The sequence below is a fragment of the Penicillium malachiteum genome, assembly GCF_028827825.1.
Source record: "Penicillium malachiteum strain IBT 17515 chromosome Unknown utg000005l:1.0-9002435.0:326005.0-9005861.0, whole genome shotgun sequence".
NCBI lineage: Eukaryota > Fungi > Ascomycota > Eurotiomycetes > Eurotiales > Aspergillaceae > Penicillium > Penicillium malachiteum.
Window position 1 is genome coordinate 2,794,988 of NW_026643099.1, and position 19,280 is coordinate 2,814,267.

Consider the following 19,280-nt stretch of genomic DNA (forward strand, 5'->3'; position numbering starts at 1 on the left):
TTTTCTCACAACCATGCCTCGAAAACAAACTAATTTGCGGGGTCCCAAGGACCGAGATGCTCCCAAATCTAAGCCCGCCCAGAAGCGCAAGACCGGCCGTGCAATCAATGCCCTCTCAATCGCCGAAAAACAGATTCCCACCAAACTTGGTGTAAGGAGAAACCGTCTAGGATACTATGACGACGGCAAAAACCCTAAACGACACTCTACCAATGATGAGGATGAGGATGAGGATGACGAAGACGGAGATGGCCCAAGCTACAAGCGCCGCAGATTCAACACCGCTCCTGCCGATGAAAGCGACAATGGCGGCAATGATAGTGAGGGTCACGAATGGAAGCTGGGACAAGTGGATAGCGACGATGATGAAGAGTTAGACAGTGACGAAGCTTTGGGTGAGAGCGACGAGGAAAGATTTGAGGGCTTCACATTCCGCGGAAGTTCTACCACAAAGTCCAAGTCTAAGAAGAAACCTACAAAGAAGCGCGCAGATATCGACGAGTCCGAGGAAGAGGAGGATGAAGACGACGATCTGGGTGAAGATGCCGTGGACCTCTTGACCGCATGGGATATGAACACTGCGGAGGAAGAGGCTGAAGCAAAGAAAGCCGCAGCCAAATCGAAAAAAGCCGCAGAAAGTGATGACAGCATGGACGACTCTGGTTCTGAAGGCGACAGCGAAGGAGATGAGAGCGAAGATGATAATTTATCTCTTTCCGACGACGACGAGGCTGATGACCAAGGCGATGGCTTGTCCAAGCTTCAGGACTTTGTCAATTCTATGGAGACTGGCCGTCGCACCAAGGGCCATCAAAAGTCACAAGAGCAGGGCAAGCCAACTGAGTACGGCCTGACCTCTTCTCAAAAATTGACTGTTGCCGACCTCTTGCCCTCGATCACAGACTCCCGCCTCAAGAGCTCGTTAAAACATGTTGACGCTGCTCCTCAGACATCCAAGGCCGGTATTCCAGGCAAACTTGATGCTCCATTAGCGAAACGCCAACAAGATAAGCTTGACCGTACCGCAGCTTACGAAAAGAGCAAGGAAACATTGGATCGCTGGATTGAGACCGTCAAGCATAACCGCCGCGCTGATCATCTGATCTTCCCACTTCCTAACCCCGACGATGAGCAAGTTCATCGCATGGAGGTTGCGAAGCCGACGAACGATCTGGAAAGTACCATTCAAAATATCCTTGTGGAGAGTGGTCTGGTTGAAGTAAAGGGCAAGTCTGCTGAACAGCAAGTTCAGGGCTTCGAGGAAATTCAGTCTCGTCAGATGCCTATCGAAGAGATCCAAGCCCGTCGTGCTGAGTTGCGCAAGCGTCGTGATCTACTCTTCCGTGAGGAGGTACGTGCCAAGCGTATCAAAAAGATTAAGAGCAAATCCTACCGCCGTGTCCACCGCAAGGAGCGTGAGCGTCTTGAGCAACAAGAGAAGCAGGCACTTTTGGAAGCCGGTGTTGACATGGATGAAATGGATATTGAGAAGAACGAGCGGCTCAGAGCTGAAGCTCGCATGGGCTCCAAGCACCGTGACAGCAAATGGGCTAAGAGCTTGAAGGAGACTGGCCGAACAGCCTGGGATGAAGAAGCCCGCAACGGTGCTGCCGATTTGGCCCTCCGTGAGGAAGAACTGCGCAGACGCATTGAAGGAAAGAGTGTCTCTCGCGGTGATGAGGACTACCTGGGATCGTCTAGCTCGGAGTCAGAAGACAACGATGACCCTTGGGCGTCAGATGCCTCCGATGCTGAGAAGAGCCGGATACAGAAGAAGCTGCGCGGTTTGGAAAAAATGGACTCTGCCGAGATTCCCAAGGGCCCTCACTCAAATCTTTTTGCCATGAAATTCATGCAGAATGCTGAGGCTGCTCGCAGGGAAGAGAACGACGCAGAAATTAGACGCCTCAACCGAGAGCTTCACGGCGAAGACTCACAGTCCGAAGCTGAGTCGGAGGTTGGACGACGAAAGTTCGGTCAATCATCAAAGACTGATACTAAGGCTCCTTCCAAGGTATTGCCCAAGAGCGAGCTCGAGGAGGCTCTTGGATCGGATGACGAAGACTTAATGGATCAAGATATCGATATTGTGGTTGATCGTCCTGCCAAGCACAACGCTGCTGCTCCCTCCGGTCCAAAGGCCAATGCCAAATCTTCAGATAAGATGTTCAGTCAACCAGCCAAAGAGATTGTGGAGGAGGAAAATCCTTGGTTGGTCCAGACTGACCGTACCAATCGTCGTCGGACCGGTGCAGATGCTCAGGAGGCTATGGAAATTTCACTTGATGACGAACAACCTCAAGTTTCACAACAGACTGCTTCGTCTAAAAAGAGCAAGGCTGCGAAGGCAACTTCTGCCAAGGAAATCTCTCACGCCCAGCACGACAGTGAAGACGAAGATAGCGTTCCTGTGCTGCTGAAGAACCACGACCTTGTAAAGAGAGCATTTGCTGGCGACGAGGTGGTACAAGACTTTGAGCAGGAAAAGATGGATACTATTGAAGACGAAGGTGACAAGGTCATTGACAACACTCTCGACGGCTGGGGTAGCTGGGCCGGCGAGGGCGTGAGCAAGAAGTCTCAGAAGAATAAGAAACGCTTCCTGACTACAGTAGAAGGCGTCAAGGCCGAGAAGCGAAAGGACGCCAAGCTCTCTCGTGTCATCATCAACGAGAAGCGAGTCAAAAAGGTATTTGTCCACATTTCACCAGTCTTTTTATGTGTTTTACTGACATGATTTTCCTTCTAGAATATCAAGTACATGGCAAGTCAACTTCCTCATGAGTTTGAAACCAAGGCACAATACGAGCGCTCATTGCGCATGCCTTTGGGTCCGGAGTGGTCTACAAAGGAGACTTACCAGAGTGGAACCAAGCCTCGTGTTATTGTCAAGCAAGGCATTATCAAGCCTTTGGAGAAGCCTATGATGTGATGAACTATCTTTAAGCTTTTTTTTTATCTCGTGTTTGTTTCTTGTCTAGCATCCACTTGAGATCTTGACAGAGCTACATGCCAGGTATTGTATAGCACTGTTTTTTTCTCTAAAAAATACCACATAGACCACATGTGTCGAATTTGCAATTTTCCAATCTGGATTTTCCTAGAACCAAAAACTATCTCTTCATAATCCTTCGTACTGGTAATACATGCCTGTTCAAAAGTCTGGGTACACACCTCCTTGAAATCTCTCTCGGAACCTTGGAAGAGATTCCAAGGCTACACTGGCAGCACTTGAGTGCCTGGAACTTGAAGGATACATCCATACTATGTAGGTGGAGACTGAGTAGTAGGTACTGAGGTAGGTACCCATATATGTACTTATAACCTAAGGGGGTACCTAGGTAATCACTGGCAGGCTCTGATACTAGAGGAACCATGGAAGGTAGGTAAAGATATAACTTCAAAGGTCTACTGCCTAGGTAATACTAGTACCTAGGTATGGTACTAGTAGCGGTCCTATGCCCAGGTGTATACTATTTATCTGAGTATTGGACTTGGAAGGGACTAAGCCTATTTGGGATGTGAATCAATGACAGTGAAACTATATTCTATACCTCAGAACCTGGGAAGTAGATATTGCTTCCCATCCACTTTTCATTTCTTCTTTCCTTTCTTCCTTCACTTACCATTAAAATGGCTTCACCGATCAACCCAACGAACTCAAGCGGTTGGAAGCCATGCAAGGTCTTCAACCCTCCTCCTCTTGCAATATCAATTTTGCCAAGCATCTGCGTCAACACATACAGTCAGCTCTTACTAGTGATAAGATTGATTCTGACGAAACGCTGAATCACTTTCATACCTGCTTCATAGCCTTCATGGAAGATTACTACTACAAATACAATATTCTCACGGATGACTTTGACCCTGACGCCGTTTTCCCCGAAATTCTCACCCTCAAGGATCAACTCTCGAGTAACCTTTCATGAATGCTCACACCTGAGAAAGACATCATATTTGAAGATTACATCCTGGAATGCCTTACTGCGATGATCTATGGCTCCAACATGATCGAGGATGCAGGATGCAGTCTTGATGTCACATCTGAATTCTGCAAGTCAATATTTTCCGGTCAAGATAGCTCCAAATATGAAAATCACGGTGGATTATGCTCGGAGATCGAAGATTATCTCTCACAAAACAATCGCCCAAAGGAACTCGCCGATATCCAGCGTTGTCGTCGTGAGACTGTGCAACATGCGAATGCTGCATCATACATCATTAGCAAACTTTACCTCGAGGACCAAGATCTCAGCGAAGAGATCATTCTGAAAACACACGGAGTTCTCACCTGCGGTGTTGATGCAGATAGTACACCTTGGACACAATACAGTGGTGTCTATCGTACCGATGAAGTCCGCGCTGGGCTCCACTCGTTCCCTCATCATATTCTTGTGCCCAGCAAAATGAAGGCAATGATTCGCGACCTGAAACCAGACCTCAAAACAGCGACTAAAATGGGAGCTATTGACCAGATCGCCATTGCCGCCAAGTACGCTCATATTTTTGTCAACATCCACCCTTTTCTCGATGGTAATGGACGTATGTGCCGTTTGATACTGAACGCTCTCTTGCTCAAGCTCGGAAGCTTCCTGGTGTGTATTGGTGAGACCGAAGATGATCGCGCCATTTATCTGGAAATCGCAGCTAAAGGAGGTTCACTTGAGTCTTTCTATGAAAGTCATGATGATGAGGATAAGCCGGTGATTTGTGGAGAGCTGGGAAGTTTTGTGATGTCACATGTTAAGAAGAGTATGCAGGCACTAGTGACTGCTACTGATTTTTGAATCTGTGGACTTTTAGATTGAACCTTGGAAGGTTCAACCCGTGGACATCCACATATGTCAGGTCATATTGTAATAAAAATGGAAGAACTACTACTATTTCCATTATCAACTTCAATTTGAGTTCTTTGAGGAAGAAGTACAGATTTCCTAGACTATACTAGTATTTAATCAGAATAAGGAATACTACATGTGTAGGACTTATTAGCAGATAAGAGCCCTGGAGTACTGTATTTCAGTAGTAAGAGACTCAGAGGGTCATAGATTAGAAAAGAAAAGAAAGAATGGAGAGGGCAGGAATCGACCCAGGGACTTTTGATTTCGCGATGTTTGTACCAAGTGAGGCTTCAAATGAGCAGGATGATGACAGCTTCAACTTTCAAAAAATCGTAACAAATCCAATAAAATAGATAAAAAATATAAAAGTAATATCAAAAGAAAGAGCAAAAGAAAGAGCAAAAAGAAAAAGGCTCCGCAGAAGTCTTTCACATAGTCCGCTGCATGCTTTCTCACGGTGGTGTTCCACTTAGGCAAGTCTCACGCTTGCTGATGCTACTGAACAACCCTCAGTCCCAGCAAACCAGACTTATGGTATCATAGTGTCAAATCAACTCGGGACAGACACGATAGCCCGCTAGGCTACTTCGATGCGGATGGTTATCTGGACTCCCAAATTTATCCTCTTAAGGGAGAAACGCTACTAACAGGCAGCCATCATACCTGGGCACCATATATGCCACCTATTAGAGGTCATTTTCCAAGGTCCCTTTAAATGTTATTTACTACTCAAAATTTTTATAAATATTGGCCAAGTAAAATCTAACCTTAGGGATTCATATCTCATCAATTCATGTCTGTAATATGTAACTTTCAAGAAAACACCAGAACGCAATCATAGAGCCAAATACAAACAAATACATGGATATTTCATTTCTGCTCATCTATATGAGCTTTTCATCGTCTTGCACCGGAGGCTGTGTTTCCGTGAGTGGGAGATCTATATCAACTACCCAAGGAGCATTTTTCGGTTGATAAGAGAGCGTGCAGATACTCGCATTCACGAAGAGAGTCTCTGCACCGAATTTCAGCGGCCTATCACTATCAGAACTGGCATTGTAAAATGCGCCTCGGTTTTCCAGCATCTCCTCCTGGTTGGTATCAATGGGCTCTTGTCTGACTCCTCCATTCGCAAACATATCCCAGGTTCCACGGACAGCACCCCAGCCCTCGTGAATATGTCCAAATACATAGATCTGAGGCCGAACTCTTTCTGCGGCGCGAAGAAGATGCGTACATCCAGTATGGCTGGCTGAATCGTCGCCATTGCGGTCCTTGACAGAGCCGCGACCGACAAGATCGAGGAGCCCATGAGGAGGACCATGCGTGAGCATGACATCTATGTTCGGGTGCCTCGGGACTGGATTTGCTGGAGGAGGTTTTGTTGAGCCAGGATTCGGAGGGTTATAGCGATCTTCTGTGCGGGGATAGGCGAATGCCCAACGACAGAATTCAGGTTGATATGGAGACGCATAGACGGTGAGTTTAGCGCCCTTGGACAAAACGAATGAGTGAACTCCTTCCTCCAAATACCGAATTCCTGCATCTCGAGCTGATTGGTTTGTCCAGAGGTCCTTGACGCGTCGAACATAGGCTTTCATATCATCCAGATCTGGTACCGCATTTTCACGAATACTTTTCATATATGATGATTCCTCCTCGGTTGTTGGGAGGGTCTCTGTAGTGCCCAGACGAATTGGCTTGCGGTGACGCTTATAACCGAATGTTGTGAAGTGTTCCTCGTCGAGTGTGATATCGTGATTGCCAGCGATTACAAGTTTCAATTCGGCGTCGGCTGCCTTGAGCATATCGACCATCTTCTCATATTCGCCATAGTAGCCGACTTTGGTGAGATCGCCAGCATGGAGAAGAACGTCGGCTTGTGGTAGGGGGTCTCGGAATGCGTAATCCTTGAAGGACGCGGGGAGAGGGGTGCTGGTATGAGTGTCGGAGATCATGCAGATGCGGGTTTTGACCCGCTTAGGAGTGGTCATTATGGGCTATCAGAGACTTCCTGGGAAGAATGAGTACATTGGAAGTTGAGATTGGGAGGAGAAAGAGAGGAGACAAAAAGCAAGGGCCAATTTCAAGGTTCAAATCCAGATCAAATATCCGGTCTAGGCTCCGACATGGCGGGTAAGAAGGGACGACGTCAGTCTCCGCTTCACAGCCCCCTTCCTATATAGATCTAGACAAAAACTACATTTACCAAGGAGTACGATAACACAGAGATATACTTATTTAGTTTACTGAGGCGAAGTGGAAAGAGATGAAAAAATAACAGAGCCAAAAAATAACGTAAACAGAGTATCATTCCTATGGAATAGACGGCTCAGAGCTCTACAGACATTGCATCCGTGGATGCCCAGATCATAAAAGTTTTCTGGCAAACATAGCTGTAACTCCGATAACCACCCGTGCAACGACAACCCATGCGGCACCCAACCGTATGGTCTTCCCTTTTGTTTTTTCGTTTACTTGCGGATAGCCTTCTGGTAGAAAGCCAGCTCGTCACCCTCCAGGATGTAACCGTCGACACGGCCGGACTGGCCGGGGCGAGAAGAGACAACAGCGTACAGACGACCGGACTCGAACTGGCGCTCGATGGCACCCTCAACCTTGCCCTGCTCGGCGTAACGGGCAGCCTGCTTCTTGGTAACAGACTTGCTCTTCTTCTCCTCAGTGACATCGGTCTTCTGCTGGCGGCGACGGCCGACGCCCTGGCCGTAGTGGGCCTCGTACCATTGACGGAAAGGAGCAGCGTCAATCTGGACAACGGCGGACTTGGTCAGGGTGTTGGTGCGGACCAGCTCGTTGTTGGAGGGGTGGAAAGAGACACCGATGACACGGGTCTTGCGGGCAACGCCCTCGGAGCCCCAGGAGAAGTTACCGGACTCGAGACGGAGGGCACGGTACTTGGTGTTACCACCACGGGTGCGGACCAAGTGGATGCGCTTGGTGCCGATACGGGTGTTAGCGGGCTGGCGACCCTTCTCGAAGGCTCTGTTGGAAGACGGCAAGTCAGAATTTGCTGTCCATGAGAATGTAGATATGATCGTTTTGTTCATTTTCCCCGTGTGTGTTCTTGCGTGCCAGTAGATAGCATATACAAGATGCACACACAACACGCCATTTGCCACTCCTCACATCCATCCCCCAAAACAATGAACAAAAAAATCCGAATTCAATTGACAGGTGAATCGTACCTCTTCTTGCGGTAGAAAGCGCGCTTGGCACCGGTGGCGCTGCGCTTGTGGCGAGAATCACGAGAGATACCCATATTTGCGGTTGATGTCGGGGTCTGTTGGACACAAGAGAAAAATTAGAACTCGAGTCTTTCGAGATGTGTACTTCCAATCCCTTTCTTTCCAACACTTCTGGCTCGTTTCGAGCGGAAGACGCAAGGTTCAATTCGAATGGAGGGAACGGGTTGGCGATATGTGTTGTGGTCGAAGGAGTAAAGGCTCAATCTTGAAATCGATGGAATTCCCGGACGATAATTTTACTTCGAATAGTACCCGGTTGTCGACTCGAACGAAGCAGAAGGAAAGAAATGAGGGATGCGAAGCGATTCAAGAGGAAAACTCACCTCTAGTTCTGCAGCCCTTCACCAAAAGCAGAACGATTGTCGATGGGGTGTCGTTGGAAGTTGCGGTCGTGGAGTCCGTTGAATTTCGCAGGGCGCACTGTGTCGCTCGCTTGTGCGGTTGCCCTAATTGACACTAGCCTTAATTAGAATTAGCGTGGATTATATCATCCCCTCCTGGGTCCCGTGACTTCCAAGATGGGGGCTCGATGGCTGACTCATCCAACCTTGACTCGGCCCATCTCCACTCCAGGGTTATGGACATGCGGCAAGTACCATAACTACAGTATGGATTCAATTATTTCACTCAATGCCCATTATTGACATTCAAAAGGGACCAAATTTTCTATTTGCCAAATTTGATGCTTAGTTACATTCTTTATCCTTCTAAACCTCATGTCACTCTATTCCATTTTACTCTCGCTTCCCATGCTTCTTCGCCTGCTCTTCCTTTACAAAAGCTCCAATTCGCTGGAAACATCCAAACCCTTCCACAAAGCACGAAGCCATCCACTTGCACCACAGTCCTGAGAGAATAGGAACTCCATGCGGCTTCAATTTCAGCACGGCCAATAAGACGGATTCGAAGATATGGATTGCCACAACTGCCGGGAACAGGAAAGGCTGGATGTTGAAGACAAAATGCGCAAAGTCAGGAACAAACTTGTACCCGAGATTTTCGTAGACGAACGAGCCCGGTAGAAGGTTGCTGCGCTGGAAGCAGCTCACGTAGGTGAATAAGCACAGACCAAAGATTAAGGTCTGTAAAAACCCCTGTGGGCCGCGGTATTCCGTCAGCGTCACGTCAGAGCGACCCAGGCGCTGCAGGCTTTCCTTGTGTAGTGCGACCAGGCGGCCACGCGACTCGGTGAAATCCTTCATGGCGGGATCGATGGGGACATGATAGCGGGTACCGTTCGCTTGGATAACGAGGCTTGAGAGGGTGAGATCTTCGATTTGGGCCTTGCGGGCGTCGCGGGCGCTGATGTTGTTGAATGCTTGGAGATAAAGCTCAAGGGAATCACCATGATCGGCGTTCATGTGCTTGATAATGAATTCCTTCGACATGGCTGCGCGCAAGGTATCTGGATTTGGAGGATTGAAAGAGTGAAGATGGGAAGAGAAGGGAAATAGGTCGCAACTTGAAAACAAAAGTTGCGAAATAACCCCGGGAATTCCTGTAGACTTCAAGTTGAATGTTCGTAGGTTAGCGGTAGCAGAAACCCCATCAACGCCAAGCCCGAACCTCGGCCTAGCCTCATGTGTGAAGGTTCCGGCACGTACCAACTGACATATTATCACATCATGTTCAAAATATGAAATTTTCTCAGTCTATATTAGAATTTCTCTACATTTATTGGATCAAAGGGCGTGAACTATCCCTTGAACTCGGAGTCTCAAAGCTCAGTGGAAACCAGTAGAATATTGAACTTGAATTCCTTAAGAGATATATACATGTGCTAGTAGTCGTGCTAGTAGATACAGGGTCCAAGATGCTAGTAGGTAGTAATTTCCTGCGCCACGCCGATTGCAGACCACAGGAGCTAGAAAAGTTGAGAAGTAGATAGGGGATTAGACAATCAAGTCGTTGCTCTATGAAAAAATGAAAAAAAGGGAAAAGAGCTGCAAAAAAAGAATCGAAAATCAATCAGGTCGAAATGGGGATCGTGATAATCATGAGCTTCCAAGAGGGACAACCCATCTGAGTCGGTAGGAGATAAAGAGATGTTGAGTTGCAAGCACTTGAGTAATATAGATAGGGATTCGGTCCAAGATTTATGCACTATGGCCAAGGTGATCAACTCCTAGTCCCGGTTGAGCGCGGTTCACAAGAAAAAGACAGGGACGAGGGAAGTCAAACTTACATTAGAGCCAGGGTCAGATCTCCATGAATGCGAGCCTTAAGCTCTACTTCAATCTCCAGATTCAATTCCAATTTGAGCTTCATGCCTTCCTCATCATCAATGCTTTTCTTCTTCTCATCAATCACGTTCATTCCTCCACTGGGAGTGAAGTCGTCGTCACGCTCTCGATATCCCTCCATAATCTCATTTTCACCGTCGGAATATTCGTCATCATATTCATCCGAGTAATAATCATCTTCGTCCGAGATGTCCTCAAGTTCATCTTGCTGCTTAGGTTGTTGTTGTCGACGGCGACGTTGCAGCTGGTTGTTTTGGACTGGGACATTCTGCTCTTCCTCGTCCGAGTAATCACCATCAGCGCTATCGTAATCCTCCCCGGACTCATATTCGTCGGGCACTTCGAACTTCTTCTGCTGTTCCTGAGTCTTTTCGGCGGTGGCCATGATGGGAATGGGGGTAGCAAGAGCCTGAGGACCCTGGAATCTGAATTACGGAAGAATAAGAAGATTGGGAGATAGTATCGCCAGAGTGTATATTCAGGGACCAAAACCGCAGAATATTCTTGAGATAATATGAAAGGAAACTTGAAGAAATAGAAGCAGAAAGCGGTAATATGAATTGATGAATTAAGTCAGGTAAAAAGATGGGCAAATCAATGGGAGATCTATAGAGGGACAGTATCATGTTTTGAGCAATGACGTTGGCGGCGGCTGTTCTTCCTTCCTCTTCACCTTCACCGTCATACAATTTTGAATTCCACAGTATCACCCGCGTCATGCAGTACAGTGTCCCACATTATGGGACGTGGCTATACAATCATAACTGTGGCTCCTTGGGCACTGACCCTGACCCCGTATATGGGAAGAGATCGACTCCGGCCGAGACAACTTGATCAACAACATTCAAAAATGCTCCACGGCCCTGGCGGGACCCGTGGCTACAACGGTCTCCCTCGTGGCTTGAACCAGTCAAACAGACCTCCAGGACTGTCATTACAGTACAACTTTAATTCCAATGATGACTGAATTTCTGAATTCTGAAGGAAGCTGTGGTACAGCAGAATGAAGACCAAAAGCAGGGTTGGACAGTGGCGTCATTTGCCAACTTCTCTACGATTGCCGCGAAGATTGGCAGAAACTTGCAACTGTCTTACGTCTACTTAATTTATAAAAGTGGATCCATCGAGGGGGTCTTTGTGCCAAAATAGCCCCGAGATCGTCGTAATTGGCGTGTTCCGATCCAAGTGGGGTCTTCGATGTCTTTTTTCCCAGTGACATCTCTGGCTGTAACAACGACGCTCCAAAGGGATTGGATATCAAAATCCCAGATTATTTCCGAACCAAGGGATCGTCGTGAAGCACTATATTGTTCTTTCTCACAGTCTACAATTGAGTGACTTGATCTATCCGGAGGCGTTCCAGGTCCTGATCCCTGCCCGCCCCAACGTCATACTTCCTACTTTCCACCCCACATCATCGCGTCAAAACAGCTTCCCATGGAGTCCCTGGTATAGATCACATTAGTTGGAAGACGGACGTCGTACATCGCTCCATAATACGCCCCGAGCCACAGGTCCAGGTTGAATCAACCCTGACGTCGGAGGCGGTACACAGCACGCCCATCAACGCCGGTTTTGTACACTTTGGTGGCTCCATGATATAAACGGCAAGCGTACAAGCACATTGTCCCGTGTTATCTCCCACATACATCATACCTCCTCATACAGGGTCAATTTTACCCTAGTCACTTCCCGTACATCCTGCAACCCACCACCTTGCACCAGTGACGCTTTGTCCCTCATAACCCACATCTTCCGCGACAGATCACTTCATATTTGCCCCTCTTCCCATATTCTTCCTCTTCTTTTCTTTCCACCATGGCCGATCAAGATCCTCAATCACCTAATCCGGAGTCTGCATCTACCCCAAACAAACCTAAGCGTTCTCCTCCTAAGTTAGGAAAGAAGTCCCCTGCCAAACAAGAACAGACTCCCCCTCCTTCAGAGCAAGAACAAGACGAGAACAAAGAGTCGAAGGAAGAAGAGACTACTGAGGATCAAGAGCAAGAAAAGGAACAAGAAAAGGATCAGGAGCAAGAGCCTGAACCCCACAAGCAAGAGCCTGACTCGGACGAAGAAAAGCACGAGGAACAGAAGCAAGAAGACGCTCAACCCGAGCCCGAACCCCAACCAGAACCTCAACAGCGACGTCGTCGTCGTCCTCAGCGCAAACAAGAGTCAGACGTCGAGTCAGTTCACCGCGGCGATATGGACGGTCAACAGCAGCAGCGTCCCCGAACTCGGCGTACGCGCCAGCCCCAGCAGCAACAGCAAGGCAGTGGTCCCCTTGATAGCCTCGGTGGTCTTGGTGGTGTTGACCAAGCTGGCCAGCTGATCCAGAATACCGCCGGTAATGCACTGAACGGTGTAACTGGATCAGCAGGCAAGGCTGTTGGCGGGATCCTTGGTGGTGGACAAAAGGAGGAAAAGGAAGATAGTGGTGGTCGGGATGAGCAGTTGCGATTGCGATTGGATCTCAATCTGGATATTGAGATTCAGCTTAAGGCAAAGATCCATGGTGATTTGACCCTAGGATTGCTGTAAGTTTATCTATTTATCTATTTTTATGCATTTCATCGTATTGCTTTCCTCTGATCTTGCGCATCCTCATTCCTCTTGGGAAATTCGGGTGCCTTCTCTTTGGCATCTTAGAGGAACATTTCACTGACTTACTTTTTAGTAATTAATCTGTCCTGACTGCAGCGGTCAGAGGAGGACTTCGTCTTCTCTGCTTTGCTTCTTTAGTACTTCCTATGAGGCTCTTCATTTATTAGTCCGATTTTTACCTATTCCCGCGACGAAACGACTTTCACGCTTACGGTATCGCACGATGCAGAATATGCATGGCCTGACCTGGCCTGTTCTGGCTACCTTTTATTTTTATGTCTTTTCTTGTTCCTTATCTCTCTGGTTTTATTTGGACCTAGTGTTTCCCCGGGGTGTTTTGTTCAACCCCTAGATTTGGTCTATTCGTGTGTCCGATGTTGAATGTACAGTACACTTATTTTCCCAATATAGTAGCTGGATTCGGCGAATGGGATAATGAAGACTTGAATCTTTCGAAGTATCTATTTGCATCAGTGACTTGTGGACTTGGCGTATATGTACCATGTGTATTTCAACATTGTTTGTGCTTCGCTGATCCCTGCGCTGCATGATGAAGTCATAGTTTCAGGCTGCTTTGGCCCGAAGGCTGCAATAGTAGTAAAAATGTATGTAAATGGTAGTACTCACGGGTGACCCTGGCAATGTGAGACCGGGATGAACGGAAATCTCCCGTGAGACGTGAGACTTGAGACTTGAAGATATGTGATACTAGTACTAGTGGAGGCATCTCATCTCTTCAATGCTTCAGGACTTCAGAAATCTCGAATGTTAAAAGCTGACTAGTTCGGTAGTTCGGAACTGCTAGATTTTGAATTTCAAGTTATTGGGAAGATAGAGTGGGTTCAAGTTCAAATGTTGAGATAGTCATCAGTTCTGAGTAAAGACTGGTATATGTGCAATCCCATGTCAATCTATTCCAAATAATAAACCCACATAAACATAAAGAACCCGACACTGAGCAACAGCATCAAGCACGAGACGACTCAATGCTAAGAAGAAAAAAGAACTCGAAGCCTTCACCAATGGCTGCAACTCCTATATCCGTCTGAATAACCTTGTGCAAGTCATCAAGAACCAAGAGTACACACAAATGAAATGTCTACATCACCTCGCCAATCTGTAATCACAAGTACATGGACAATGCTAGGTATTAGAAACTCTGACACCAAAAAAGTCCAAAATCAGTTTATAATCCGGCAACGATCATCAAGCCGTATCCAAGGGTCACGATCACCACGAAGGCCATCAAACTTGAAGGGACACCACGGGTGATGAAGTGTCGAACCAAGAGATATCGTTGACCGGTTTGAGGAACTTCAGTCATGATCGCAGCTAGTGAAGGAAAAATTAGTATGATTCATAACAGGAAAGCAAAAGGGATATAACATACTCATATTAGGGAATCCGCTAGTTGGAAGACCCATTGCAACAGAGCACATTAAAGCACTTGCCATGACAAGCAGGTTCGGGTGGGGGTCCTCCATGCTAACACCAATTTGGCGGACAAGAGGCAGGATGATCAACGCCGCCACAGTGTGCGAGATGAAAGTGGCGATAACCAAGATAAGAGCACAGAAGACAATGAGAACACTGTACAAGCTGAGGTGCTCAACTCGAATTGTGATAGCGGTGGCAATGGTATGGAGCAGACCGGAAGATGTCACGGCTTTGCCCAGGCAAAGGCCACCGGCGGCGAGGATAATGATCGTCCAAAGGAAGTTATTGAAGTCTTCCTTGTTAAGGATACCTGTACCGAAGAACAGCACAAGAGGAATTATAGCAATCACGCCCATGTCACCAAAGACGTGCTCGAGTTGGTGGCTTACACACCAGAGAGCAATAGTGACAAGAGTCACGATGGTGATAAACCATTGAATGCCAGTGAAGCGGTCCTTGACAGGACGCATAGCGACAACGGTCGCATTGCGACCAGGCTGGAAAGTTACCAGCAGAAGACCCCAGATCAGCAGGATGGAAATTATACACACAGGAAGCGCGATGAAGAACCAAGTACCCCAACTGATACTTGGGTACATGTTCTGCAGGGCGATGATATTTTGGGGTGATGCAATTGGCGAAGCCGCTCCGCCTACATTAGCGGCAAGAGCAATACCGAGAACAAGTGCCTTGGCAAAGTCCGACTCCGCAGGCAAGTTGCGTAGCAAGGGCTGAATGATGGAGTAGCATAGTACTGGGGAAGCAACGTTGCTAATCCACATACTAAGGAACATGCTCACGAACATATTGGTCAACAAGACAATATGGGGTTTAGAGCCAGCCTTGCTGAGTACAAACATGGCCATACGTCTAGCGATATCATACTTGGATAGTGCGGCCGCAATGGTAAATCCACCAAGAAGAAGCATGATGACTGGGGTCCACATGGCACCAAAAACCACGCTGGTTGCCTCCTTGGGACCCAAGCGTTTATGCGGCTTATCCTCGGATCGCATGATTCCAAGAACCACAACCAAAAATGGGATCAACAGAGATGTCACGAACAAGGGGATGGCCTAAAGAGAATATGATCAGCAACACAGAAATTCCAAGGAATGGTATTAGGTAAAGGACATACTTCGGTAGACCACAAGATGCTAACAAGTACAAGCATGGCCAAGCAGTTTTGCTGCTCGGTTGTCTCCATTATTCGCAATGAAAGAAGGGCGCCGAATACAGCAAAGCTTAGGACCAAAGTACCAAAGCTCAAGCTACAAAACCAGAGAGGGAACTGAATCCGACCAAGAGGAGTGGAAACCTCCGTTGTGCGAATCTCTTGCTTGTCGCCTTGTCGTCGGGCGGTTTCTGGATCTTCATCGGGCCCAAGCAATGTTTGGCGAATACCAACATTCAGAGCCTGCCCACGGCGTTCGATGGCAATCATCTCACGCCAGACAGTGTTTCGTTCCCAGACAAGTTGCTCACGCAAATGGAGGCGCAGTTCCCGACTAGCGAGAGAGCGATTGCCCTTGGTCACTATGTCCGCGTATACACCTTCAACTTTGTCAATATAAAAGTCCACAGTTGCCATCGTGCTTTCGGTGAAAGGTAAAGCTGGGTTGATGACTGAGTTGAGATAGTCTCGGCGCAGATTACGGAAGAGAGTCTTGTCGTATTTCTTCAAGGCCTTGGAAAATCCCGTCTTGTTCAACTCAATGAAGGATCTAAGCTCACAAAGAGTGACGTAGCCTTCAACGAGACGTTTCTTCAGATCCATACCGGCATTATAAAGAGCGAGGAAATCTTGGTCGGCCAGTTGAGAGCCCATGAGGTCCCGATTGCCCCCCTGTCCGAAGTATTCGGAATCTGTAAGATCTTCCGGCTGTGCATCTGTTGTAGATTCACCGTCGGTAGATAGTCGTCTGAGTCGTGAGTTTGCGAGCGAGGCAGACGGCTCATCATCACTATCACCGTCATCATCATCGCTGATAGCAGCTGATCGGCGTCGTCGGCCAAAGCCGCCATTGCTGGTCCTACGACGAGAAGTTTTCACAGCTGTCTCACTGACAGGGTCCATGTTGACGCCGTCCGTGTCGTTGAGATAAACTACCGCATCTCGCACCAATTGCTCAGTACGCTCAAAAAGTTCCGCCTGCTTCTGCTCATAAAATGAGACGATCTTTTCCAGCTCGGCATCGAGGGCACGCTTGAAAATACCGTCCGGGTTCGTAATCTGAGGACCAAGCAACGGTGCGGATTCAATATCCGAAACCCCTTGGCCATCGGGTCGGTTGATCTGCTTTTCAAGCGTATAGATTCTGGACGAGAAATCTCCGAGTTAGCATTTCCGTCTAATTCTCCAGCCCATGCTTTGTGCTCATGCATCCACCCAGCTCTGTGCAATGTGACACCCGCGTCCGCTGTGCCTTGACAACTGTACATCGGGATGCAATGACAATAAAACGCATAAAAAAGAAGCACTGTATAACCCCACCAAACAGCCCACAAATTCCCAGGGAGCAGAAGGCACACTTCTTTCCGTCTCATCAACTTACAATTTTTTGAGGTTACTGTATGCAATGTAGGAATTACTCCAGTCAGGCACAGCATTGAACTGAATGCTATGCGAGAACTTCATCTTGGCCTCAGTCTCAAGGTCGGCTTGAATCCGACTTGTTTGATCTGCTAGATTGCGAAGTGCCTCCCGCCAGAACCTGAGTGGTGTGGACACAAAGCCCCTAGGGAGCAGTCCAGACGAATATGTTTTCTCTTGAGCTGCGTCCGCCCCAGAGCCAGATTCTGTCGATGGCTCTGTATTGACGACCGGTTCAGGCGATCCTAAGGCACGCGGGAATGATCGAACGAGAGCTGGTGTGGAACTATGAGCTCCTCTTTCGGACGGGTAGGTGACGTCGTTGAAATCGGCGAGCTCGAAGGATTCGTGACTCTTGGGAGAAGCCACTGTCGCAGAGGAGTTGGAGGGGTACTCGGCTATGTGCAATTGTGCCAGCAGGAAGGGACCCGCTTGAATCAAATGGGAAGATATTGCGGGGCGCTAGATAAGTCGAGGCGTGGTCAGCTGCTGGGCCCGCTTGCGTGGGTTGCACTGATGGTCAGGCTGGCAATAGAAAATGCACAGCAGGTCGGAGCTGGGGTGAACGTTGGAGTGTTTAGTCTCCGAGACACAAGATATTCCACAATCTTGTCGTCCACAGTATCATTCTCGAGAAAGCTTTCCTGAACGTTTTGCGATGATCTCAGGGACCGCTGCTTGCCTGATTGGGAATGGCCTATCATGTGCTGATATAAGCAGTATTCAGCCAATTAAGTATGAGAATTAACAAGCAGGGGCCCCGCAGCTATAATGGAGCATGGGGTGCAAGCATGTGGCCACCATATGAATTATTATTGGGATAAATATGGTGGCATCTGTTTGATATGGAAAACAAACTCTATATGTGGCAGGGATTCATCATATGGGAATAAAAATGAGATGTGTACAGATAACTTGAAGATCACGTCAGATCAATGTGGCCAAAACTAGATATACTACATGTACAGAAATGCTGCAAAAAAAGAAAGTGCTGACACCATGAGAACCCCTCCATCAACCCAATAGAACTAAAGAATACAAAATTGGAAGATTATCTCCCGACTGATTGATTTTAACGACGACGAGGGGCAATTCCCAGGTTCGCACGACCAGAGATACCAATCTTGTGCTGCTGGTCACGTTTTTCCCATACACCACTACGACCCTCTGCAACAGCCACCAACTCATTGGCAACACGGTGGGCGAGCTGCGCATCACGACGCTTGTTGGATGCATCGATGATCCACTTGATCGCAGCACGGCGACGCTGGCGCAGGGCTAGCGGGGATGGCACCTGAACGGCAGTACCACCACCAGCGATACCCTTCTGCTGGCGAATGCGGAAGAGGGGAGCCACCGAGTCAACAATCAAGGTGAGGTAAAGCACAGGGTCGAGGGGCAGCTGGGGGCCAGGTGGTCCTCCGAGAAGGGGTCGGCGGGGGTTAATGTTGGGAGGAGGGGCAGTGCGGAGGTGGTCGAGAATAATAGACATGTTCTAGAGCAGAGGGAACAAGTCAGTCAATATGATCACATACAGTGCAGTCGAAGGAAGTGGCTTGCAAATCAACATACCTTTTGTGCGCGGGCCAGTTTGCCATCTTGCATCAACATTTTAGTGAACTGGTCCTGCATCGAATCGTAACGTTTCCGGAAGTTCATAGTCCGGGTGACAGGAGCTGGTTCTTCAAACTTGAAGCCCTCAGGGAGTCCTTCAGCTGTCTTATTGTCGAGCTGCCCGATCATGTCGGCAAGGATAGCGGCGGACATTTGGTCATTTGACTCCGCGCTCTCCATTTCTTGCAAGTAGCTTCGAGCGGATGTGGAAAAAAGACCGGGAACCACCCTTCTTCTTGAATTGCTCCTGCATGATCTTGGGCATGAGTTTCCGGGCCTTCTCATCGCGCTGGAGGATCTCCTCAACGGGAGTTCCTTGCTCCAACTCCGGGGCAGATGGATGTCCGTCGCAGCTCTTCTCCTTCTCTATGATTCGTGAAGTCTCAATTGCCTCCTCGGTGACGGATGGCAGCGGATCCTGAGTGGGAAACTTCTGTTCCTCGGGCTGGATATTCTTCGAGTCTTTGGACGAGTTCCATCTTTTCTGGAGGGATGCTGACTGCTCGGGGTGGAATCGAAGGGGTAAGGCGATGCCACGAGGGGCGATAGAAGAGGCGCTCGATTGGCGGAGAGCAGTAGCCGCTCTACTGGCAGCGAATAAATTGAGTCGAGGAGGCATTGTGTGCGTGGGTGACCTTGACGACCTTGAAATGTAGTGCTCAAGATGAATGATGAAATC

At 48.1% G+C, this 19,280-nt stretch overlaps 8 protein-coding genes across 8 annotated transcripts; 3 read left to right on the plus strand and 5 right to left on the minus strand.

Moving 5' to 3' along the window:
- Positions 1 to 13: 13 nt before the first annotated feature.
- On the plus strand, positions 14 to 2,932 carry N7483_011047 (UTP14 family protein; the record flags this gene model as incomplete). Its single annotated transcript, XM_057094474.1, has 2 exons — positions 14 to 2,689; positions 2,750 to 2,932. The coding sequence occupies 2 exons, from the start codon at positions 14 to 16 to the stop codon at positions 2,930 to 2,932; spliced, it is 2,859 nt and encodes a 952-aa protein (XP_056940445.1).
- An 886-nt stretch (positions 2,933 to 3,818) lies between these two features.
- Positions 3,819 to 4,787, plus strand: N7483_011048 (uncharacterized protein; the record flags this gene model as incomplete). The annotated part of the gene is made up of 2 exons (XM_057094475.1): positions 3,819 to 3,915; positions 3,949 to 4,787. 2 exons carry the CDS (start codon positions 3,819 to 3,821, stop codon positions 4,785 to 4,787), a joined length of 936 nt encoding a protein of 311 aa, XP_056940446.1.
- A 938-nt stretch (positions 4,788 to 5,725) lies between these two features.
- On the minus strand, positions 5,726 to 6,835 carry N7483_011049 (uncharacterized protein; the record flags this gene model as incomplete). Its single annotated transcript, XM_057094476.1, has 1 exon — positions 5,726 to 6,835. One exon carries the CDS (start codon positions 6,833 to 6,835, stop codon positions 5,726 to 5,728), a length of 1,110 nt encoding a protein of 369 aa, XP_056940447.1.
- Positions 6,836 to 7,315: 480 nt separating this feature from the next.
- On the minus strand, positions 7,316 to 8,121 carry N7483_011050 (40S ribosomal protein eS8; the record flags this gene model as incomplete). Its single annotated transcript, XM_057094477.1, has 2 exons — positions 7,316 to 7,844; positions 8,048 to 8,121. The coding sequence occupies 2 exons, from the start codon at positions 8,119 to 8,121 to the stop codon at positions 7,316 to 7,318; spliced, it is 603 nt and encodes a 200-aa protein (XP_056940448.1).
- Positions 8,122 to 8,841: 720 nt separating this feature from the next.
- On the minus strand, positions 8,842 to 9,495 carry N7483_011051 (DUF2470 domain-containing protein; the record flags this gene model as incomplete). Its single annotated transcript, XM_057094478.1, has 1 exon — positions 8,842 to 9,495. One exon carries the CDS (start codon positions 9,493 to 9,495, stop codon positions 8,842 to 8,844), a length of 654 nt encoding a protein of 217 aa, XP_056940449.1.
- A 793-nt stretch (positions 9,496 to 10,288) lies between these two features.
- On the minus strand, positions 10,289 to 10,735 carry N7483_011052 (uncharacterized protein; the record flags this gene model as incomplete). The annotated part of the gene is made up of 1 exon (XM_057094479.1): positions 10,289 to 10,735. One exon carries the CDS (start codon positions 10,733 to 10,735, stop codon positions 10,289 to 10,291), a length of 447 nt encoding a protein of 148 aa, XP_056940450.1.
- A 1,433-nt stretch (positions 10,736 to 12,168) lies between these two features.
- On the plus strand, positions 12,169 to 13,037 carry N7483_011053 (uncharacterized protein; the record flags this gene model as incomplete). The annotated part of the gene is made up of 2 exons (XM_057094480.1): positions 12,169 to 12,890; positions 13,031 to 13,037. The coding sequence occupies 2 exons, from the start codon at positions 12,169 to 12,171 to the stop codon at positions 13,035 to 13,037; spliced, it is 729 nt and encodes a 242-aa protein (XP_056940451.1).
- A 1,106-nt stretch (positions 13,038 to 14,143) lies between these two features.
- Positions 14,144 to 19,220, minus strand: N7483_011054 (putative plasma membrane phosphate transporter Pho87; the record flags this gene model as incomplete). The annotated part of the gene is made up of 7 exons (XM_057094481.1): positions 14,144 to 14,289; positions 14,348 to 15,470; positions 15,533 to 16,712; positions 16,950 to 17,385; positions 18,065 to 18,482; positions 18,560 to 18,783; positions 18,827 to 19,220. The coding sequence occupies 7 exons, from the start codon at positions 19,218 to 19,220 to the stop codon at positions 14,144 to 14,146; spliced, it is 3,921 nt and encodes a 1,306-aa protein (XP_056940452.1).
- Positions 19,221 to 19,280: the final 60 nt, after the last annotated feature.